The 22,747-nt window shown below is 48.4% G+C and overlaps 7 protein-coding genes across 7 annotated transcripts; 4 read left to right on the top strand and 3 right to left on the bottom strand.

Annotated features, from left to right (window-relative positions):
- The first annotated feature begins 3,541 nt into the window (after window positions 1-3,541).
- Window positions 3,542-4,583, top strand: EDB82DRAFT_509998 (uncharacterized protein). Its single transcript, XM_025728887.2, has one exon. The coding sequence runs from the start codon at window positions 3,664-3,666 to the stop codon at window positions 4,444-4,446; it is 783 nt and encodes a 260-aa protein (XP_025583210.1). The 5' UTR covers window positions 3,542-3,663; the 3' UTR covers window positions 4,447-4,583.
- Window positions 4,584-5,812: 1,229 nt separating this feature from the next.
- EDB82DRAFT_547498 (BCS1 N terminal-domain-containing protein) lies at window positions 5,813-7,795 on the top strand (the record flags this gene model as incomplete). Its single annotated transcript, XM_025728890.1, has 1 exon — window positions 5,813-7,795. The coding sequence occupies one exon, from the start codon at window positions 5,813-5,815 to the stop codon at window positions 7,793-7,795; it is 1,983 nt and encodes a 660-aa protein (XP_025583211.1).
- A 3,419-nt stretch (window positions 7,796-11,214) lies between these two features.
- On the top strand, window positions 11,215-12,996 carry EDB82DRAFT_510006 (hydroxymethylglutaryl-coenzyme A synthase C terminal-domain-containing protein). The gene is made up of 2 exons (XM_065608828.1): window positions 11,215-12,432; window positions 12,486-12,996. Exons 1-2 carry the CDS (start codon window positions 11,497-11,499, stop codon window positions 12,621-12,623), a joined length of 1,074 nt encoding a protein of 357 aa, XP_065464243.1. The 5' UTR covers window positions 11,215-11,496; the 3' UTR covers window positions 12,624-12,996.
- Window positions 12,997-15,043, bottom strand: EDB82DRAFT_510007 (uncharacterized protein). The gene has a single exon (XM_025728892.2). The coding sequence runs from the start codon at window positions 14,765-14,767 to the stop codon at window positions 13,136-13,138; it is 1,632 nt and encodes a 543-aa protein (XP_025583213.1). The 5' UTR covers window positions 14,768-15,043; the 3' UTR covers window positions 12,997-13,135.
- Window positions 14,972-16,818, bottom strand: EDB82DRAFT_277635 (alpha/beta hydrolase fold-domain-containing protein). Its single transcript, XM_025728893.2, has 2 exons — window positions 15,954-16,818; window positions 14,972-15,896 (listed from the first exon to the last, which is right to left on the bottom strand). The coding sequence occupies exons 1-2, from the start codon at window positions 16,655-16,657 to the stop codon at window positions 15,176-15,178; spliced, it is 1,425 nt and encodes a 474-aa protein (XP_025583214.2). The 5' UTR covers window positions 16,658-16,818; the 3' UTR covers window positions 14,972-15,175.
- Window positions 16,819-17,660: 842 nt separating this feature from the next.
- Window positions 17,661-19,402, bottom strand: EDB82DRAFT_510012 (peroxisomal membrane anchor protein conserved region-domain-containing protein). Its single transcript, XM_065608829.1, has 4 exons — window positions 19,125-19,402; window positions 19,082-19,090; window positions 18,684-18,991; window positions 17,661-18,630 (listed from the first exon to the last, which is right to left on the bottom strand). Exons 1-4 carry the CDS (start codon window positions 19,153-19,155, stop codon window positions 17,899-17,901), a joined length of 1,080 nt encoding a protein of 359 aa, XP_065464244.1. The 5' UTR covers window positions 19,156-19,402; the 3' UTR covers window positions 17,661-17,898.
- Window positions 19,403-19,570: 168 nt separating this feature from the next.
- Window positions 19,571-22,183, top strand: EDB82DRAFT_277690 (putative kinetochore protein NDC80). The gene is made up of 3 exons (XM_025728895.2): window positions 19,571-19,820; window positions 19,914-21,850; window positions 21,905-22,183. Exons 1-3 carry the CDS (start codon window positions 19,776-19,778, stop codon window positions 22,104-22,106), a joined length of 2,184 nt encoding a protein of 727 aa, XP_025583216.1. The 5' UTR covers window positions 19,571-19,775; the 3' UTR covers window positions 22,107-22,183.
- Window positions 22,184-22,747: the final 564 nt, after the last annotated feature.

Raw genomic sequence — 22,747 nt, forward strand, 5'->3', positions numbered from 1 at the left:
TTCAAGTGGGTACTCAGACCAGAACTGAACCAGTAAAATATATCCCAGAAAGGGGAAAGATGTCGACCTAGGGACCGTCTAGGGGAACGAGCAACGAAACTAAGCTAGAGATGGACTGGAAAAGTCGCCAAGGTTTTTGCTTTTCCTTGGTCCTGAACATGGTCCTGAAGTTGGAAGTTAAGAGCGCGCCATGAACAAATTCATTCCACTTGTCTTTTAAGAGAGTCTGATACAGATCTAAGATGTCCGTTCAATTGTTTCCCATACTAGGTACTCTCTATTGTACCTCTACTATGTACTGAGAGAAAAGAAACCCCCTGGTTGCCATTCAACCAGTGGACCTGGCTAGGGTCTCCAAGGGGGTCACTGACCATGGTCCGCCTCAAGCGATTGGCAGATCAACCAAGAGGGACCAGTTTCAGCACGCAGCAATGGGCAATGGCTCTGCGTTTGTAGTGGATGGAGAGAGGTTTCATTCCTGCGTCATTGCATTGGAACTCGCCAGACTTTTGTTGGACTAGTCAGTCAGTCTACACAGTACTTCCACGATGTATGCATAATCATGTTGTTATTATTGTTTACGTGGTAGAAACCTCGTATTTACTATCCTCGTAGCCCTCAGTCTACGCAGTCTCGGCCTTGATGACAATTCATCTCCATCTTTGACCGGAACCATCAGCTCCTCTCTCTCTCTCGCTTGGCAGCCAAACCTGACTGGGATATTACAGAGCAAAAAAGTTGGTCAGTAGATGAGATGAATGGAGGGGGACTTGGGAATCAGGGTCTAGAAAGATGGAGAAACAACATCTGACAAGTTGACTCTCTATATATGTGATTAACGATGAGAGTCATATCATCTGTTTTGGTTTATCAAAAACTCTTCCTTCCATCACATTCCTAACATGTCACTGCCGATCCCGGCCGAACCGGCGACGAACTTCCATGATAGTCTTGACTTGGCTTGGTCTCCTTGGCTCGGCTTGGCTTGGCTTGTCCCAATCCTAAGGTCAGGTCCAGGTCCCTCAAATCAATCTCGGATGTCCCCCGTTTCCGCTGATCACAGCAAATCTCAGGGTAAAAACTGAGGGCTGAATCTTTTTTGGGTAACCCGTTATTAACTGCCAGCTTCATTAAAAAGGTCCACACAAATATCCTGCCTTTCCTTCATCGCTTCCAAGTTTTCTCTAAACGTCACTTTTGTTTGACCTAATCCAAGGATTTTGCTCCATCAGAAATAATTTCTAATTTTGATTGAATTCACAGAATTAATATCGCGTGCCAAATGGTGCTCTCGTCGACTAATATTATGCTTATGCCTGTACCGCTCGGGCTGCCTCTATCATCTCACATGTCTTGTGTCTCCAAGCTTATGTTTCGGCAACGTGCAACGTGCAACACGAACTCGGAAACATGGTCACAGTAAAACAAGAGTTACTTCCCGATAACACAGTCTCATGCTGTGTCCAACCACAGCCCGCAATCTCACAAGTTTCTTCTTTCAGATGCATACAAAGTTGGACGATTTCGATGTATGCGTTGTCACGAAAAAGATGGTGTCAGACCCGAGACTCTCATTGATCTTTTTCTTTTTCACAGAAGCAGGTGAGATCTAACTAGCTCTTATATCAAGCAACCCCCAAATGAAGCATTGCTCGCCTCGCTTTTATTTGTTTCGTTATCTGTACATGTGTCTTGTCTGGGGTAAGTCTAGTCTAGTCCCTGTGCTGAACTGCCGGGACATCATTGGAAACCTAGAGCAACCATGAAACGAAACCTTGGTCTCGGGTCGCCTAGTGACTCGAGATGTTGAACCACACGTTCCACACTTGTAGATATGAATAGTGGTGGGTTTTAGTTAGCACTCGCATAGACTGGAGATCACCCGGACTTGAAGGAATAAATCCTCCTTGAGCTAGTGAGTTCTGTGAAGATCGAGCGAACTATCTATCATCAGCTGTTTCATCGGTCGTGAGTAATCAATACCTATACAGGTTACCCATGTCAATGTTATGGCTTCAGTACTGTTACCCTACATTGATCTCATTATCAACACATAACGTAGAGTCCAACCATAAAATAACACTCTAACTGTAAACGAGGCTCAAAGAGCACGCATATACCACTAAATGCATCTCTCGAGCCTGCATCCTTGGATCGTCAGCCTTATAATTGATGTTTTCTGTTTCGTTTCTGCACACCAGATCACCTCACCTCACCTCACTTCACCCGCTTATATAGCTCACCTCTCTTGAGCGGCTATTTCCATACCATGACATTCCATTTTCAAGCCAACTGCATGAAACCCCATCCTATCCCATCATGTCACAGCACTCCCAGTTGAATATTGTTTCCCCTCTTTTCTTCTCTCACCCAACCAAGCTAAACTCCTTCCCCTCCTTCCTGCGCCGCGGCAGCTCGCAGCTTGCAGTAGACCTCAACCAATCGTTGTGCTTCAAAACGAGCGCTTTGCAACCGCGCTCTCATAACTCAGGTTCTTTAGATGTGCACTGCAGCCTCGTTTCGTTACCTTGGTCGAGGTTTATACTTGAAAGACAGAGAGGATACAAAGCAGCCACGGCGAAATGTCCTGACTGCATGACGTCTGGGCGTCGCCTATCCTCGACCCATTCGCATCATGTTGTGTTTAGTTCGAGTGATCAGTCGTTCGTGCTATGTAATTATGCTGCTCAACGGGGTTTCGTGCTAGGTTAAGTTTCAAGGAAGTTGATCCTATGTCCAATGTACTACTGTTCTCAAGGTCGAGTGCGAGTAGACTTGACCTTTGTATCGTGGCCAATTGACTTGGTGTCATCCAAACAATTCCTTTTTTAGCTAACAACTTCTGACGAACCATACATTCACATAAAAGTGCTGCATATTTCGCTTCACCTTAAATTTACTCGTCCACGAGATTTGCATCTCTTACACCCTCATCTCTGGTCCCAGATCACCTCTCTCAAAAGCAGGGCGAACGTGGCGCACCCTTTTGTTTGTACGGCTGCTCGCCCGAGAGAGCCTCAAGGAACCAAACGATGTCTAGGTTCATTGGTGGTTCGTCACCTGCAGATTTGTTACTGGTAACTGGTACTGCACATCACCTGGAACGTTTTGGTCGTATCGTATAGGCTCGCTCACACAGCTGCACAGACGAACGTTCACTATACTCACTCTCATTCGACCATCATATTCCCCCCCTTGTCGCTCTTACTCCTGTCGTTACCCTTCTGAGAGCCTACTGCCGTGTAATGTGCGACAACCATGGGGATAACAATAACCTCTCTTTTTTGGTCTTGTCGTCGCCCGCAGAATATGTGATGGCTTGACAAGGCAGCCGATCCTGACGATTGCTCTATGGATGTGTAATGCGCAATGCCATAGTATAGTAGAAACCTCGACTGGGGTTCTGGTCTGGTCTGTGTTAGTCTCCGTCTATATCATGCTGCCATGTCCGTCCTGTTCTTTGCCTCATCTTTCTTCTTTAGTTTTCTTCTTGTCGATCATCCTTCTCTTATACAAGGAACCCCTTACTACCTACTCCTTGCCTGTCCTATTGCACAACACCAAACCCAAGCTTCACGATTTGGTTCGTGAACAACACTTCAACACCATCAATCACTAGACAACCTCACTGCCCAACAAAGCCATCATATATATTCCATCACCATGTCACACAAGTCATTTGGCGGCTCATCCGTCTACTCGGATGACACCAACTCATCAACATGGACAACTACATATGCCAGAATCCCCAAGAAGCAGCCCATGGCTATTCGATTTCTGTCTTGGGTTGCTGGTGCCCCTCCAGGTGTCACTGCCGTCAAGAAGAGAACCCGAGACTTTGATGATGACCGCTCTGTCCGGTCAGGTGGTTCAGCCTTTTCTTACTGGAACGAACCAGAAACACAACTCTACTGGGTTGCCCGACCTCACGGGTACTACTACTACTACGGTGGTAGTAACAGCAGCAGCAGCGGCAGCAGTACCGGCAGCAGCCGTAGCAAGAAAAGCGGACGTAGTCGCAAGGATGGCGGAGGCTCTCGTAAGCACTTTGACGGAGCCGTTCCCCGACCTCCAGTACAGCCTATGGGGATGCCGATGCCGCCGATGAACGGTGGCCCACCTCCGCCTCCGCCTCCGATGGGTGGACCCATGGACGGAGGTTTCGATCCCGGGTTCGGTGGAGGTTATGAAGGAGGTTACGATGATGGTGTCTACGATCAAGGACAAAGTTACGATCCTGGCTACGGAGGTGGTTACTCTCCTGCACAGATGAATGGTCCCCCTCCTCCTATGCCACCACCTCCCATGAACGCTCAAATGCCCGAAGCAGCACCTTTTATCAACGTGACTGGTCAAAACCAACCGGGCAATCCTTTCCAGGGGGGGAGAAGTGGTCCCCGATCAGAGAGTGAATGGAGTTCTGATTGGAGTGATCAAGAATTATAGTGTCAAAGGGAAACTTTCTTTTGTTTAATGATTGTATGGGATGTATGGTTAACGACAAGTGGGACGGCGAAAGGAGTTATGAGACCAAGTTATTACTCATTATCTAATTTTATTCAAGTTAACAATTTTATGATTCATTTTCATGTGTTATCTTGTATTGACGTCAGTCTTGGATGACCAAAAAGCCTTGAAGTTTGCCTGTCGACTTACATTGGCCGTGCCTGTGCATCTCGGGTTTGAGCGATGCAGAGTGTCTGCAGTGCCTGACTTCCCCTATACGCACCAGCCAATCCTCTGAAAACACAGCCTCAGCGGAAACCTATCACGGCAAAGTTTCAGTGGACCCTGACATTCCCCCATGGGTACCGGAAAAGTTGGCCGCCAGGAGCATAAGAGACTAAATTACTATGCCACTTTATGTCACTTACACTATACTTCTTAGGTTATTTATTTTTGTCGTCTAAAACTTGAAGATCAATTCTTCTGCTAACCATAGCCCCCCCTGCGACTCCTCCCTGTAGGTAAGTTTTAGTTTAGGTTTCTGAGAGTCTAGACCGAGCAATGACGACAAATCTTCTTTTAATATTGAAAGACATACCCTGATTCATATTGAAGGCTGAGTTTGCAGTCAAAAAGAATTATGGTCTAGAATGCAAGATGCAAGATGCAAGATGCAAGATGCAGTCATCATACTACGGTTTGTTTGTTGTACTGCATTTAGCTTCATCCAATCTGATGTGTCTAATCTTGGTCTGCTGAAAGAAAAAGAGGCAACCAAGGAGATCTATGGACAGTAAGCAAACACCAATTACCGATATACGTTACTTGGAAAGGCATGTAGGTACGCATATCCTCAACCAGTAATAAAGACTCTAGCGTATCAAAGAGTCAAAGAGTAAAGAAAACCAGTGGACCAAAGTACCTGCTGCCTGGCTGTGGATGCTGTGATGCCTGGGTAATATTGAGGAGAAAATCATCGTACTTCCTTTACCCCACAAATAAAAATGACTCTATTCCATTTGTGGCAGCGAGGCTTATCATTGCTCGGGATGTGAGTCAAGACGGGAACAAAGTTGGCTTTGCCTGTGCTGTAAGGCTGATGGTCCGCCCCAGCTAATGCATCTAAGTGCATGTGCATGTGGATGGATGCCTCTTTCGTAGTTACGTATCACGCATCATCATCACTTCCATGGTATAAAACCTTTACTTTATCCTTCTTTCAATTCTTTTTATTATTCACTCTCATCTCTTCTGTTCCTACAGACTTGGTTTGACTTTTGTTGCAACCCACTACATCTCGGCGCACCCAAAGAGATTCATGTTAGGATCACTTGTTTTCCTACAAAACATCTCACCAGCCGACAGTATGGATTCTCTAAATTCAACAAGTCCTGGCGAGGATGTCCTATCCAAGGCACCTACGCAGTTCGCTATTCTCGATTTCATTTTCCCTGGGTTTTCCACCTTTTCCAGTATCATCCATGCCTACCTGGGCATTGATCTCAACGTCTACATCCCTCTGCTTCTCATCGTCTCTGGTATCATGTTTGTTTGGAACTACATCACAGAATACTCCTGGGGAATCATCGGCCAGCACCTGATGTCCACTGTTCGCATTCGCACCGATGACGAGATCTATAACATCGTCATGGCATGGGTTGCGAAACAAGGCTTTTCTCGGCGTTCACGCCGTTTTATGGTCAACACTAACCTCAGCTCCCGATCCTGGTTCCTATACGATTGGGACGACGAAAACGAGGATGATGAAAAGGACAGAAAGAAACCTCTCAAATACACCCCCTCGGTTGGTTCACATTTCTTCCCGTACAAGGGACACCTTCTTCTCTTTGAACGTCATGAGAACCGCGACCGTAGCCCCTTCTCTTCCAGCAGTTCAAGCGAGGAACTCTCCATCTCTTGTTTTGGCCGCAACCCACGCATCATTAAGGAGCTCCTCCTAGACGCTCAGGAGCAATACCTCAAGAAAGACGAGCAGCAGACTGCCATCTACCGCGGTTCTCTTCCATCAAGCGGTGACCCCACCTGGCAGCGCTGCATGACCCGAGCCAGTCGTCCTATTTCCACAGTCATTCTCGACGAAAAGACCAAGAGCGATCTGATCGATGATGTTACCGATTACCTTAACCCCAACACTCGTCGCTGGTACTCAAACCGTGGCATTCCTTATCGCCGCGGCTACCTTCTCTATGGCCCCCCTGGCACTGGAAAGAGTTCACTTAGTCTTGCTTTGGCTGGCCACTTCAACATGCGCATCTATATGGTCAGCCTGAGCTCCATCTCGGCTACCGAGGAGCATCTTGGTACTCTTTTCGCCGAACTCCCTCGCCGCTGTGTTGTCCTACTAGAAGATATTGACACTGCCGGTCTCACACACACCCGTGAAGAGAAAAAGGGAGACAGCACAACTGAGACGGCTGCAGTCCCTATCTCGAGCGCTCCTACACCACCTGGTGCTCCTACTGTTGTAGCTCCTATACCCACTGGCCGCCTCTCATTGTCTGGCCTCCTCAACATCCTTGACGGCGTTGCGTCTCAAGAGGGCCGTGTTCTTATCATGACCACCAACCACTTGGAGAAGCTGGATAAAGCCCTCATTCGACCTGGTCGCGTTGACAAGATTGTTCAGTTCGGCTTGGCTGATGCTGATATGAGCGCATCTATTTTCCGTGCTATCTATGCCCCCTACGAAGGTGAAGACGTCGATGTGGGAGCACCCAAGGCCAAGTACTTGGATCCTGAGGAAGCTCTGAAGCAGGCTGCACTGTCTAAAAAGACTCGCCTTGAGACCCTGGAGCGTATTGGTGCATTGGCCACCAAGTTTGCTACCAAGATGCCCTCACTCGAATTCAGCCCTGCAGAGATTCAAGGTTTGCTCCTGAAGAATAAGCGCAACCCCGAGGGGGTTATCAATGCTATTGATGAGTGGACTGTTGAGACCCGAAAGGAAAGGAAGCAGAAGGAGATCGAAGATGCAGAGAAGCGACGCAAGGAGGAGGCTGAAGCCGCCAAGGCCGAGGCCAAGAAGAAGCGAAAGGAAGAACGCAAGAAGGCCAAGAAGGCTAAGGCAAAGGCCAAGCGTAAGAGCAACGGCGAGAGTTCTGGATCTGATTCAGATTCAGACTCTGATTCTGAGCCTGAGTCTGAGGTCACGACGGAGGTCAAGAAGGAGAGCGCAGAGAAGAAGGACGAGAAGCCTGCAGACAAGCCCAATGAGGCGGAGACTGGAGCTGATGAGCAGAAGGATACCAAGGTGGACGAGCCTGCCGCAGAGTCTAAGCCAAAGGGTACCTCCGACTCTGGATATGACACCCCAAACCCAGTTTCATGATGGATACGAATACACACGACAGCATTGGATTGGAGTTTATGAGTCAGATTTGGGTTGTCATGAATGGATTTCCATTTCGCGAATAGTGCAGTAATACATCAAAAGTTTCACGATGAATCTCCTCCAACTATTGGTTCGTGAAGTTGTCTGATAAACCAAGACATGATGACTGTGCATAAATTTGCCGTAGAGTTTCATTCGGGCTTATACCGCACAAGCACCGTGCCGTGCTACACATATAATAAGCTGATAAGAAAATCAGGTGAGCGAACACGAGTGATGACAGGCATTGTTAGCTCCAGCGAAGAGAGATGATACAGATGTAAGATCAATGCCTGTATGATCTCCTGTCGGTTAGATCCTACCAGGATCGCTTGGGCCAAGGGATAGAATACGGGGGAGGAGGTGTTTTGCTGTAACAAGCAAATACGAAAAAAATAGCAAACCCCCACGATCGATACTGCATCATCGAATTCGCATAGGATCGCAAGGCTGGTCTATAATATGACGTATTCGCAACCGGGGACTAAACAAAATCCTACGATAAGTCTGCATGCAAGGGATGATATGCCATGCGGCTTACATATCCTGAAGAAAAAAGGTGAAACTAAATTCGGATAGGATCGACCCGAATAAGAGAGCGTAGAAGCGAGAACGACGTTTTGTATTACGACGCTGTTTTGTTTTCGGTATGGAATATTATCCAACCTGGGATTGATATCACAGCCAGGTTCTAGACCTTCTCTCTGCCTTGATATGTGTACGTACCACCGGTACATCCCTCTTGAGCAATAATTGACAAGAGGCAAGCTCCGAAGTGGTACCTGAGATGCTGCACGTTGATTATCTTGAGCGGCATATTATGACTTTAGCGGCCGGGCTACTATACTAAAAGAGTGTAAAGCTAGCTTGATCAGAGTTAGAGAGGTTCGTTTTGACCCACGCCGATGAACGGAATGCGGCGGTTGAGCGATTGATAAGGTAATGCTTTACATTATCACAAGCTTGAAAAGTGTCGTACATGAGGAACAAACCGGGATGATGATGCTGGGTGAGCATGCCTTTGATCTCTCACTTCGTGATGGTTCAATTTTGACATTAGGGTAACCACAACCTCAGGGTAAGCGTGCATGTCAGGCCGAATACATGTAGTGTTCTGGTCAATTCAAGGCCGTTAAGGATCTTTTCACCTCGAGCCAGTAAATAAATACTTGCAAAGGATCGTGAAGGATGTCAACGGCAACTAGAACCCGAAAGGAAGAATCCTAAGGATGCACGAAGTGGGACTTTTTGAGTGATATAGTACCGCCGCTTCCCAAGAAGCAAATAAATACATGCAGCAATAGTGAGACACATAACAGTCTTAGTGCAGAATCTCGTATTCTAATTCAAAGACATGACCTGCAAGACGTCATTAAAACGTGTCGTACCAAATGCCATGTTCAAACCGATGCAAGGGACGAGAGTTGAAGAACATCAAAAGCCGTTTGAGTGAAGATGAATGAAAAAGGATTAGCGTTGGTGTAGGAAACCCCCCTGTCTAGCGGCCAAGTCCCTTGGAAAAGCACGGGTTCTGGATTCTTGGTTTGACTTATTCCCTTTGGCCTCTTTTTTTCTTCTTCTTTTCGTCTGGTGGAGTTTGGATTGTGGCGATGGGAGCTTCGTCCGCGAACCGGAGGGTTCAGACGGATCAGATAAAAAATCTTGATTGAATTGTGTCCACTCTTGCATAGAAAAGGAAAAGTAAGTATCCTGTAAGTTTTGCAGTAGGTACATACTCAGTTGTAGGTTGGTACTCGGCATCCTCTACGTGCAGATCAGCCCGTCTCAACAATTGCTTTGAAAGCCATTAGATGATCACAATAGTAAGCCGTCAAACCAAGATCTACAAGGCTCTCCTTGCTATGAGGTTACCCCAATATCACATCAACAAGCCAACGAATTGCCCATGTTGATTCAACTAGAAACTAGCAATAAGCCGCTTGTCGTGTTCGTGTTTCCAACAGTAACAGAAGGTCAAGTAGAGAGGTTCAACCAACTACTAGAACTAAACTGTACAGCGACTTATACCCGTCCAGAGTCCCACCTATCAGCGGCTAACCCACTCCCACCACAACAATCCTAAATTGGACGGGGGGCAGAGAGATAACTTTGTTGCACTACGTACATTTTACATGCGCCCCTGACAGAGGCGACATGTGCTGCAACTACAAACCGGGAGCGGGGAGCGGGAGGCGTAAGAAAAGGTGAAGTAAAAGTCTCCTGCAGTGAGATGAGCTGAGGTAAGGTCATGATGGGATGGCGCTTGAATAGGATCTCGAGTCATTACGGGACGGGGCATGGCTCGGTGAAACTCATGATGGATAAAGTCTACCACGTAAGTACAATACTGCATAGGTACTCGCTACTATCAGGTAACATGTAAAACAATATAAAATAAATAACTATTGTTTTGACGGTCAAAGCTTCTCCTGGTCAAAGTATTCTTCTACCCTGTCCTTTCATCCCATCATGACAACAATTCATACCCAAAAGGCCAGCCAATCCAATTACACGGCAAGACAACAGTGCAGCATCTATCCAGTGGAAAGAGGCAAAGGGCGGTGAAAAACTTGATACCTTTGAACCTAACTAAGTTACCCAACAATAGCAGGTCACTCGCTTCACCCCGCCAGCTGTAGTAGTAACTGGCTGGCCTGGCTGGCCTGGTCGGCCTAGCCTTGTAATCACACCCCATATTCCATCCATTGACTTCACTACAAACATTGTAAGTAAAGTAACGACACGACACCTCACACCTACTACCCGCAATCTCGCGCATTCGTTCCGGGTACCCCCTTCCCTTGTCCTGCTCTGCTGTCGACTTTATTATAAGTTATCTCCACATCCTCTTCCTCCTTCTCAACTTCTCTTCCCATCTCTTCTCTTTGTTCGACTTCTTCCTCTCTTCTCCCCCACCAACCGACTCCCCTTCAAAGTCTTTAAACATGTCTCGTCCTCAGAACATTGGTATCAAGGCCATTGAGCTTTACTTCCCTAGTCAGGTAAGCTGAGATTTACCCCTTTTATGCTATGTTGCATCTTCAGCGACTTCGATGCTCTGCTACTGCTGAGAATTGTTGTCGTTGAATGTTGCCCCTCACCCAAACTTTTTGGCTGCGACAGAGGGCAAAAAAAAGTCCCTGCGTTTATTGCTCTCGTGTTCGGGTTCCTGGTCGCGTGTGCCCCTCCATCGCCTTAACCAGATCCAAGATTGTGCCCCTCATAATCGATCCCCCAACGCTTGAAACGCCTCTTTTCATCATGACCCTGGCTAACCACAATTTTACTCGTTTTTAGTATGTTGACCAGGTCGAGCTTGAGAAGTTCGATGGCGTTAGCGCCGGAAAGTACACCATTGGTCTTGGCCAGACCAAGATGAGCTTCTGCGACGATCGCGAGGGTAAGTCTATTGTTCTGTCCCTCACCGTCCCCTGAAAAAGATCATCCTTTTTAGCGCGATCATCTTCACCGCGAAATCCCATACTCATAATGCCATTGGATCACCGCTAACCGATTCCCCTCCAGATATCTACTCTTTCGCTCTTACCGCTACCTCGAAGCTCCTCAAGAACTACAACATCGACCCCAACTCGATTGGTTTCCTCGAGGTTGGTACCGAGACTCTTCTCGACAAGTCCAAGTCTGTCAAGAGTGTGCTTATGCAGCTCTTTGGCGACAACACCAACATTGAGGGTGTTGACACTATCAACGCCTGCTACGGTGGTACCAACGCTGTTTTCAACGCCATCAACTGGGTTGAGTCTTCTGCTTGGGACGGTCGCGATGCTATCGTCGTTGCCGGTGATATCGCTCTCTACGCCAAGGGCAATGCTCGCCCCACTGGTGGTGCCGGTGCCGTCGCTCTCCTGATCGGCCCCAACGCCCCTATTGTTGCCGAGCCCGGTCTGCGTGGTACCTACATGCAGCACGCCTACGATTTCTACAAGCCCGACCTTACCAGCGAGTACCCCTACGTTGATGGCCACTACTCCGTCAACTGCTACAGCAAGGCTCTCGATGCCGCCTACCGCGCTTACTGCAAGCGTGAGGCCAAGCAGGCCAATGGCACCAACGGCGCCACCAACGGCGAGGACTCTACCAAGACCAGCCTCGACCGTTTCGACTACCTTGCTTTCCACTCTCCCACTTGCAAGCTTGTCCAGAAGTCTTATGCTCGTCTCCTCTACCACGACTACCTCGCCAACGCCGACTCTCCCGTCTTTGCTGAGGTCGCTCCTGAGCTCCGTGACATGGACTACGAGAAGTCCCTGACCGACAAGGTTCTTGAGAAGACCTTCATGACCCTCACCAAGAAGCGCTTCCAGGAGCGTGTCAACCCCTCCATCCAGGTCGCCACCAACGTTGGTAACATGTACTGTGGTAGCGTTTGGGGTGGTCTCGCCAGTTTGATCAGTGTTGTTGACAACAAGGATCTTGAGGGCAAGCGAATTGGTCTCTTCTCTTACGGCTCTGGTCTTGCTGCCAGTTTCCTTTCTTTCCGCATCAACGGCAGTGTCGAGAAGATCTCCGACGTGCTGAATATTCCCGCTCGTCTCGAGGCCCGCCGTGCCGTCCCCCCTGAGACCTACGACGAGGTAAGCAAAATGCTAATATCCATTTATCGACTATATACTAATTCTATATCTAGATGTGCAACCTCCGAAAGCAGGCCCATCTCCAGAAGGACTACACCCCCAAGGGTGACGCTTCAACTATCATCCCTGGTACTTACTACCTGACCAAGGTTGACGATATGTTCAAGCGTGAGTACGCTATTCAGGAGTAAAGAACTCTATTTTGATAGCCCCACAACCCTTCGACTTCCCGTTCACCTTCAGGTACGGGACCTTTTTGCTTCAGATCTGGTTCGAAAGCCAAGAACCAGGATCAGAAGCATATCATGAACATGATGACTACAATGGGAGAAAACTAGACGCATTGGAAGAGGAATACAGCGGGACGATAGAAGCGCATCCCGTGTGGTGGAGACTGATACTGAGATTCCCTAATTGAGCCAGCAATGACGGTCATTGAGAGCTTGTGTACATAACGGGGATGCAGTCTCCCCTGGAAGATATATCAGGAACCTTGAGGCCCATAGACATGGTCATTTGGAGCTAAGAAGAAATTACGATATTTGGAATATAGAAAGAAATGTATTCCCAAACAACAAAGTCCACTCTAACTTGTCTATTGTTCGTACATCCATCCATTGCCAATTCGAGCAGAGCTCTAGGCTTTATCTCCTTATGATCTTACAAAACTCTACTTTATATCTACACAAACACGGGTATTCATCTACTTCTCCTCCTTGTACTTCCACTCCGCATGTCGGTGGAGCATATAATCCTTGCTCTGGATGCCCTTCCAGATACCGTAAAGACCACCCAGAGGAGGCTTGCTCTTCAAAGAGCGTTTCCACTTTTGTCGTTCTTCCTTTCGAGCTTCAACATCGACCTTGACCTTGTCGTGAACAGTAGGTAGCGTCTCAGCGTGGTACTTCTTTCGTAGATCATCATACCATTCTCGGCCGTACAACTTCCAGAACTCTTCTTTGTTGTAGTATGTATGTGCGTAGAGCCACTTCAGACCACCAAGCTCAACGAGCTTATCCTCGAGAGCACGGTTCTTGGTAACAAACTCCTCAGGATCCGAGGGACCCCAGCCCCAGAGACCGATGTTCAAGGATGGTGGGGTTGTCACAGTGCCGTCAGCAGCAGTGGTCGTCTCGCCGGTGTGAGGGTGGAAGGTCGGTGGGGCTGTCTGCTTTAAGGGACAGAGCCAGAGGGGCCAGATGTTGAAGTTCTCAGCAGTGTAGTCAATGAATGTCTCGGCAGTTTTGTAGGGAAGACCTAGATCCTGGACGATAAAGCGGGCTGATTCACCACTGCCGTGAAGAGCGCGGTATAACATACGGGTGTGCAGAAAGTCGTCGAGGAACCATCGGAAGAAACGGTTGAACGGAACGCCCTTGAAGTAGGTGAATGCAGCTGCTCCAACCCAGAATCCACCTCTATCGTAACGGAAGAAGTACTCGGCAAGAGGGATGTAATCGACAGGAGAGGACGAGGCGGATTCGACGGAGATAGTAGGACCAGCAGAGGGAACATTACGAGTGCGATCTTGAACATGGAGGTAGTACCAGGGATCCCAAGCACCACTAAAGGTCTGGGGCTTGGTATCGGCGGGCTTATCATCAGTCAGGGTACCAGTAACAACGACACCATGATCTTTGGAGAAGAGGATGCCGTCAACGTAGTCGTTGGAAGGGTTTTCGGTTTCAGCGCGGATACGAGCAACAGCTTCAGCGACACTGCTGGTTCGGTGGTACGTCGTCTTGACAAACTTTTTGGCCTCTTGCAGCTGAAGCTCAAGAAGCGTCGTCATGCCCAAAGACCCAACAGCTCCAGCAGCACCGCGAAACAGATCAGCGTTCTCCTCCCGCGACGCACGCACAACCTCGCCGTTTCCGAGGATCATTTCAGCCCAATTGACAGTATCGTTGAAGAATCCGTGCTTGAACGAGGAACTCTCTCCCGCCGTGCCTGCAAAGCCTCCTCCAGCCGTGATACCGGGAAACTCCATAACTACAGGCGGAACGAGGCCGTGCTTGAGCGTCGACTCGACAAGCTTGTCCATGGGGACATTGGGCTCCACGAGAGCCGTACGTGTAGTCTTATCGACCTGAAGAACATTGCGGAGGGCGCTGATGTCGACGACGGGCTTGCCTGTTGTCTGGGGCCGGGTGCTATTTGTGCTGCCGTGGAAGATGCGGTAGGGCTCGCGGCGCTCGAAGAAGCCGCGGACGGCCGAGGCGATGGATGTGACGGCCTTTTTGTGGCGCTCCATCATTGCGGTACCCTCGGGAATCGAATTGGGACGAGTTGGGTCTATCTCGTTTTTGTCTCGAGGTTCAGAGATCAGCGACATATTGTCGGACTATAAAAGTTTGGTGGGTCCCCCCGTTACGGGCCGGTCTCGGGGATCGGTGGAGGCGGAGCCGAAAGATGAATTAAATAGACGAACTTGTAGGGACAATTATTTAGATGAAGCAATTGATGTTTGGGTTAGAGATGGTGATGAATGTTGGATTGTGTATAAGTCTTGGCCTGTACGTTCCGAACGTGCCGGTTAGTTAAGTTTCAGCTGTCAGGTGAGTGCGTATAAGTAAGACAAGCCAAGATAGTTGTCACGTTGGAATATAATCTTTGAACAATTCCTAATTGATAAGAAGAACATATGCAATAATGATTAAATTTAGTCTTATAACCTTTGCCATATATACATCATGTTATGTACTTTACCTATTTCCATAATACTGTAAACGCCAATGGTCATCTACAGCTTAGCCACGGGTATGTCTATATCCCGATCTTTCAACCCTGTTTTATGCAATACCCTTTGTCTGAAATCCTCTTCTGAAGCATCACTCAATTGATCAAACCTCAATGGCACCTCCTCACAAGTCTTGGACCTGATCATGACAGCACTTGACTTAATGCTTTCAGGATTCTCAACTGCTGCGCTTATGAACGACGCCCATCCTTTATAACAGCGTGGCGTGGCGGGAGCATTGCGCAGCATCATGGCAAAGCAATGCGGCATGCCCTCGTACTCTTCAAAAACCACACGGACTCCGTCAGCCTCGAGTTGGCGCGCGAGGAACTTGTCCTCGTATGCAAGAATCTCCCATCCCGTGCAGAGGTAGATAGGCGGCGCCCCTTTCCAGCTGCGCGCCATCACGAGAGACGCCAATGGGTGGACAGCGAGGTCGTCGGCGACGTACAGGTTGTTTCTTGGTGGATTTGCCGGCCATGCCTTGCAGGGAGGTATCGCGAGCTGATCCATGGTTTCGGGCTTGGGGAGATAGTCGAATGGCGTCGGCGTGGATGCTTCCCATGTCGGAGAACTTTGTGTAACATCCAGCCATGGAGAGTTTAGTGCCAAGCCAGCTGGCAAGGGAACCTGGCGTAGTTCACCGTGCCACAATATTGGAGAGTCTTGTCTTCGGAGTTCGAGGATGAGTTGGAGCAGTGCGAGTGAAAGATTACCGCCAGCGCTGTGAGTTTGTCAGTCAGTACTTGTGATACACTAGAGTCAAGGACTCGAGACATACCTGTCACCAGCAATCACTATATGCTCCGGTTGCACAGGGTCGTGATAAGCATCTGGAGGTGGATACAATAAAGTGAAATAAGACACAAAAGCATCCAGCAACGCCGCCGGGAATGGGTGCTGAGGTGCAAGTCGATATCGCACAGAGTAGCACCGACCACCCGTCAACTGGGCCAGCTTCTTGGTCGTGGGACGATGTGTAGCAGGGTCACAGAGATAGTAAGCGCCGCCGTGCAAGTACAGCACAGTTGTTGGATTCTTGCAGTCCCGCATCATGCCGTGATACCTCTCCCGCTCCGACACGTCAGGCAACGGAGCGCTACTTGATACACCACTCCGGTAGCCGGTCCATTCGGCCTCGACATCAACTAGGTCGGGCACGGGGACTCGGCAGGCAGATCCTCCGGTGTGTTGGAGAGCTGCGATGAGGGCATCGCGGATTGATGTCTCAGGAGGTGATGGACTGGCGTACTTGCTAACCCAGATATGACCCTTGATTCCAGGATCGCGGAGCGTAAGTTCTTGAACAGCAGATATACTACGTGGGGTTTTTGGTGTGAGTATAACGCGGAGACAAGCGATTACCAGGGCGCTTCGAAGGTCGAGGTGTTTGGATGAATCGGAGAGGTGAAGGACGTGCAAGAAGGATTGGCGAAGAATAAGGGGGAGTAGCGGAACAACTATACGTATAGTTTCGAGATTCATCTTGTCAGAAGTGTGACGAGTGTAGGAGTAGAGTAGCCGAGTTGTGGTTGAGTTGTAGTAGTTATAGTTGCGAGTGAGTAATAATATGAGTGATTCAGCTGGTGACAGCTGCGTTATAATGTCAGTGAGAAGGCTTGACACTGCCAAAGCACTGCATCAACTTGATATATCTGAACAAGGCAGATATGCTATTAGACAGAAAAGCGACGCAAGAAGATGTGTTGGCAACAGAGGGGTAGTAGAAGAATAAAGAGAGTGAGTGAGTGAGTTGTCGTACAGTGGCTATAAGTCAACAAAGAGTCGGGAGCTCTTGCAAGGCCTAATGCAATTCTTCTCCACGCCAAGACCAATCACAAGTTCTCTTCAAGTTTTGAAACCGCGTCAAAAATGTCATGTAAGGTATGGGTGGTTTCTAAGAATCCATGACACTTCTTGCTTTGCCACTTTTGTAAATGTGCCGCCAGATGGGGTGAGTGTGGGAGCTGTGCCTCGGTTTCTTTTCAACCACCGAAGAATCAATGTTAAGAACGAAAATGTATACGAATCAATAAACATGAACAACAAAGTCACAAGTTACGCAGAAAAGAAAGACAATAGGTCAATGTAGTAGAGCAGGTGGTGGGTTATTTCAATAAGCCTCGGCATAGAATATGGAGCTACTGCTGCACTCAACCGTTTGAGGAGGTTTACAAGTGAGTAATGTTGGGATGGCAGTTTCTACTAGTGCTTTAGATTATGATGGACCCCTTCGGTAATTTGACACACGGCAAAAAAGGTTTGGGAATCACTCTTCTAATGCGTTGGCAGCTTTTTTTGTTAGTGGTGATGTTTCCAGACTCAACCCAAAACGGTAATTCTTGCGGAAAAGCTTCAAGGTTGAGTGCATGCAGAATTAGCAGGGGGATGCATGTAAGCGCGACGCAAGCGCGAGAGGTCAATATACGATACTGAATAGGTACTGACCAAAAGAAAAAACAGACCTTGGCACATACCTTTAATTCAAGTATGATACATATTATCTGTATGAACAATTGGCAGATATGGATGGATCGACACTGAACCAATATACATCTTACTTACATATACCCATAATATTCATCACACGTACAGAGTTGTATATAAAGTTTAATAAATGTGTAATATGATAACGCTACAATACCATCTCGCAACCCCCGTATTATCCCAAAACTATAGATGCATAAAGTACTATACAATTAAGTGAACTAAACTCGAGTACTTTTTCAAGAGCTTGAACTTGCGCCAGCCTTGGGCTCGTCAGCCTTGACTTGAGTCGAAGAAGTATCATTCTGGTTGGCCATGGCCATCTGCCAGGCAGGAATAGATTTCTTGCCAGTCATGTTGGCAAGAGGGGAAGATGAACGGTTAAGCTGAGGAGCAGAGGGGAATGTTGGCTTGGGAACCTCGGCCGCAGGGGTAGTAGTGGCCGATTGAACTGTAGCCTTCTCTCCGTTGATCGCAGAAGTAGAAGCACCGGGAGTGGAAGCAGCAGCAGCAGCAGCAGGAGTGTTTGCGTTTCCACCAGCGTTTCGCATGTAGTTCATGGTTGAAGAGCTTGTAGTGGTGCTGCTGGTGTTTGTGCGCTGAGAAACCAATGTCTTGAGGCTGGTAAGCTCAGTGTTGATCTCGCGCAGGCGGTTATCAGTAAGGGACTTTTGGTTCTCGAGAGCTTTGGGAATCGCGTCCTTGAGAGATTGAACTTCGTCCCTGATTCGATTCGCATCGTCCTCGCGTCTTCGGTTGGCAGCCTTGAGGTCAGTCATAACTGTCTCGAGGTCCGCGATCGCCGTGTCTAGCTTCTCGGTTCTCTCCTTCTCGGCATTCTTCAAGCTCTCCGTATCCTTAGCGAGCTGCTCAACCAGTGTAAAAGCTCGGTCGAACTGATCCTCGATCGATTTCTTGTCCTGCTCCAGCTTCTCCGGTGTCGGGGGTGCCACATTGGGGTATACGTAACGCTGATCGCATGTTAGTCTATATTGTTGGAGCAGTCGCGTTGCCAAACACATACCTTGCCTAGCTCGTAGAGACCATAAGACACTCCTCCAACTACCGTAGCCATGATGAACCAATCCCTCCAGTCCCTGCGCGGAGGAGGAGGTGGTGGTTGCCAGGCATGTTGTGGATAGGGGGGATAATATTGTTGACCAGGAGGAGGGCCGGCGGGCGCGCTGGGAAAGGGCGCACTAGGAGCCGCGGGTGCGCTGCCACCTGTTCGAGATAGCGCGACGTCGATTTCTTCTTGAGTCAAGTTCTTGCTTCGAAGGAACGAGATGCGGCTTTCGACCGAGGATGACGCGACGTTTGGGTCTTGTAGAACTGTAGCAGGTTAGTCGGCGCATTCGGCATTGTTATCGCGAAGGGCTACTGACATTGAATCTATTCAGGAGTTAGCATTTACTGTTTCTGATTGAATTGGTTCAGTGGCTGGGGGCAAGGGATATACTCACTGCAGAGGTTACTAGATCCTCGCGGATAGACATGATGGATGATATTCAGCCGTCAGACGGCTCTCACTTCATCAACAGAGTCGCAATGGATAAGGTTGAAAGAAGGAACTCCTAAACAGACTTGACCGATGATGATGGAAATGTTATAAGCATGTGCCTGACTGGCTTGTTTGCGGAGGCCGGGCCGTGGAGTTCAAGAACGTGGAGGCGTGGAGTCAAACCGGGAGCGTGACCGATCTGGACCGAGGCTTGCAGTTTATTGAAGCTGCCGAAGGAGGTACGTACCGCACCGTACCTTCCCTACCGACGGTACCAAACTTACCGAAACGGTTCCATCGCGCATGAGATTCCAGGTTGCGATCACGTGCGGTGTCAATTATTGTGTTTGCCAGCTCAACAAAGACTCCACCTGCAACGTTAGAAGCCTTGAGCCAATCAAACCCGTTTACATGCTTTGTTTACTTTCCGCCCGAGCAACAGTTTTGTAACGCCCAATCTCCTGTACTTCGTTAGTCTACGCATTTTCACATCCCACCTTGCATCACTACCGACTATTACCACGATAACCCGCCAACGCATATCCCAACTCACGACACTCGAATATACTGCGCATGCATACCGTTGCAGTCGCATAGTGTTTCTTTCGTTAGAACATGTCCCAAGATACGGGCCTTTGGAGCGTCCGTAGACCCAGAGAGGTGCGACGCCCCGACTATTCCTACCAGCTTATGCGCCGCTGGCAAAACATTGTTTACATTTCGTTTTGATCGATAATCTGACTCTCGACATAGACCCTTGGAGGTATTAGTGTAAACAGCGCCATTCCTCAGCCCGGTTCGACTATGAAGCGATCCAGCTCGAATATTGGTGGTTATCCGGGTAGCCATGTGCGCTCCATGTCGGGATCTAGGCATTCCCTTGCCATGCCGCGCCCTAGCCAGCCCATGTTTCAAAGATCATCCTCAGGAACAAACCTTGTAGACCTCGGTCTTTCCTCCGTTAAACGCTCCTCGTTCGCACCGAAATCGACATTTACTCCCGGAACTGCAACAAAGCGAGTTTCCACTGGAGACGACCGAAGAAGCAGCGTATACCGACCTCGTCAATCTACTGTACCTACGGCTAGTCACCATCAAAGTTTCTTTCAGACCACCCCTGCGCCTGCTGGTGTTCCCCGCGACCCTCGACCTCTGAAAGACCGCTCTTTCCAGGCCCGGATTGGACAGGAGATCATGGAATACATGGTTCAACACAATTTCGAGATGGAAATGAAGCATGTTCTTTCACAAAACGTTCTAAAATCACCGACGCAAAAGGACTTTAACTACATGTTTCAGTGGCTTTATCACCGCATCGATCCCAGTCACAAGTTTCAAAAGAATATCGACCAGGAGGTTCCTCCTTTATTGAAACAGATGCGATACCCGTTCGAGAGGAGCATCACAAAGAGTCAAATTGCCGCCGTGGGAGGACAGAACTGGAGTACATTTCTTGGTCTGCTTCACTGGATGATGCAACTTGCTCAAATGCTCGACGGTTATGTGAACTGCCAGTATGACGAAGCTTGTATGGAGGCCGGCATTGATGTCAGTGGTGACCGCATCATCTTCGATTTTCTCAGCAATGGATACCGAGACTGGCTAGCTATGGATGAGGACCTAGGCGACGAAGAAGCTGAACGTGTTTTGGCGCCCCATGTTCAATCTATGGCAGCTGCTTTCGAACGATCAAACTCAAAATACACATCCGAACTCGATATGCTTGAGGCAGAGAATGCACGACTTCTCAAAGAAATCGAAGATTTAGAAAAGTCGACACCAGACCCCGCAGTTCTAGATCACCACTTCAAGATTATGGAAGAGGACAAGGTCAAGTTCGAGGAGTACAATGCGCTGGCAATGCAACGGTCCGAGAAGTACGAGAGCCGGTCTCAGGTTCTACAAGAAGAGCTCGATAAACTTTTGGAAGAACTCCAAGAAGCCGACGAGGAGCGACGTAGCTTGCAAAAGGCGGTTGATGCTCAAGGAATCAGCATGCAGGATATTGACCGCATGACTGCTGAGCGGGAGCGGTTGCAAAGGGGTATTGAATCCGCCAGCCAGCGACTAGAGGAAGTGAAGAAGAAGGTATCAGATCGAGAAGTAGAGGCGAGCCGAAAACTGGACGAGTTGGAACAAATGGTTGATCAGTACAACACAATGGCGTATCAGATCGCATTGATCCCCTCGACAGCAGCCAATGCTAAGGGCAGGGAGTTTGAACTCCAAGTTATAGTGGCAGACGACTCCGACTTTACGTCTTCCATCATGAAAGGCTCCTCAGGGCCATCATCAGTGGATCGTCTTGTAGCTGATTCTACCACTGGACATCAGGCAGGCCACATCCTCAATCTGGACCTTCGAGGTAAAATCCGTAATAGTTTCATTTCGCTTCGCAAGGAAATTTCCGATCGACGAGCTACAGCAATGGATGAGATGATCAAAGACCACGACCTATTGGATGGCATCAAAGAAGCCATTGAAGATAGGCGTGGTGAGGTCGAGGCTCTCAACCATCGTGTCCGCGCAGCTGAAGAAGAGTACGAAAAGACAAAGGAGGTTACGACAGCGCAGAAGTTAGCCTCTGATGCACACATTGAGAAGATGGAGAAGGAGCTATCTCGCATGCGAGCCGGTTTATCCGAGAATGTTCAAATCCTGGAACAGCGCGAAATCAACACAACAATTGAGTAAGTGAAACCTTGGACTACAGTTGGAGTAACACATACTAACCAGACAACCAGATATGAACAACTTGTGCTTCAAGCCAATGCTCTTCGAGAGGAGCTTCACACGGAGATTGACCGAATGCTCAACGACGTAATCAAGTTCAAGATCCATGTCCAAAGGAGCCTTGACGATTACGAAGGTTTCGTGACAGAAGAACTCGAGAAGGAGCTCGGTAGCGACGAGATGCAGGAAGACACTCGACAAATGGATATGTGATGAAGTCTACGTATGAAGCAATATTTCAAGACGCTTATGATGACGATTAATGCTTCGGGCGGCCTTTTTTGTTTTCTGGCGTTTGGCTGAGTGATGGATGGATGGATGATTAGTTGGAAACAACAAGTTGCGTCTGGCTGGTCCGTGTCTATATTACGCTTCTTTCTCTTCTTGTGGATAATTACAGGACGCGTGTGCGTGCCTTTTGACGAGAGCGAGTTTGAGTTGAGCATGGAAGGACATGTTGATACCTGGTTGATTTTTTTTTTGGTGTTTTTCGAGAAAGGATACCACGAGCCTACTTGAAAGAGCAGGCCTTGATGAACAAGTTATAGCGTACAAATAGCATGAAGAGATACTGTTTCTGATGAGTCTGACTTGGCAATGTCGTAAGCTTGACTGACAAGAAGGGGCCGCCATGCAAGGGCACCACATGGCCATGGCAAGGGTGATAAGCACCTTGTCAGGAGTGTCACCTATGGTAAGGCTGCTTTTGCGGTTTGATCATCTTACGCTGCGGCTCATCTAGTACTATGTAAGTTAGATGATATCTTGGTAAGTTGACGACCAAGACACACGGCCAGCGGAAGCTGTAACCGTGATTTCGGCAAATTAGCAACTAATTCCACCAAGAACGTGGG

The sequence above is a fragment of the Fusarium venenatum genome (genome assembly GCF_020744135.1).
Source record: "Fusarium venenatum strain MPI-CAGE-CH-0201 chromosome Unknown EDB82scaffold_3, whole genome shotgun sequence".
Taxonomy (NCBI): Eukaryota; Fungi; Ascomycota; class Sordariomycetes; order Hypocreales; family Nectriaceae; genus Fusarium; species Fusarium venenatum.

What these genes read in the sequence shown, in the direction of transcription:
- EDB82DRAFT_509998 (XM_025728887.2), top strand. Translation starts at nt 3,664, where the DNA reads ATGTCACACAAGTCATTTGGCGGCTCATCCGTCTACTCGGATGACACC.
- EDB82DRAFT_510006 (XM_065608828.1), top strand. Translation starts at nt 11,497, where the DNA reads ATGCAGCTCTTTGGCGACAACACCAACATTGAGGGTGTTGACACTATC. An exon ending in CCCCTGAGACCTACGACGAG is followed by an intron (nt 12,433 to 12,485) that starts GTAAGCAAAATG and finishes TTCTATATCTAG; the next exon opens with ATGTGCAACCTCCGAAAGCA.
- EDB82DRAFT_510007 (XM_025728892.2), bottom strand. Translation starts at nt 14,767, where the DNA reads ATGTCGCTGATCTCTGAACCTCGAGACAAAAACGAGATAGACCCAACT.
- EDB82DRAFT_277635 (XM_025728893.2), bottom strand. Translation starts at nt 16,657, where the DNA reads ATGAATCTCGAAACTATACGTATAGTTGTTCCGCTACTCCCCCTTATT. An exon ending in ATAGTGATTGCTGGTGACAG is followed by an intron (nt 15,897 to 15,953) that starts GTATGTCTCGAG and finishes ACAAACTCACAG; the next exon opens with CGCTGGCGGTAATCTTTCAC.
- EDB82DRAFT_510012 (XM_065608829.1), bottom strand. Translation starts at nt 19,155, where the DNA reads ATGTCTATCCGCGAGGATCTAGTAACCTCTG. An exon ending in GTCTCTACGAGCTAGGCAAG is followed by an intron (nt 18,631 to 18,683) that starts GTATGTGTTTGG and finishes ACATGCGATCAG; the next exon opens with CGTTACGTATACCCCAATGT.
- EDB82DRAFT_277690 (XM_025728895.2), top strand. Translation starts at nt 19,776, where the DNA reads ATGTCCCAAGATACGGGCCTTTGGAGCGTCCGTAGACCCAGAGAG. An exon ending in GCGTCCGTAGACCCAGAGAG is followed by an intron (nt 19,821 to 19,913) that starts GTGCGACGCCCC and finishes CTCTCGACATAG; the next exon opens with ACCCTTGGAGGTATTAGTGT. An exon ending in GAAATCAACACAACAATTGA is followed by an intron (nt 21,851 to 21,904) that starts GTAAGTGAAACC and finishes CCAGACAACCAG; the next exon opens with ATATGAACAACTTGTGCTTC.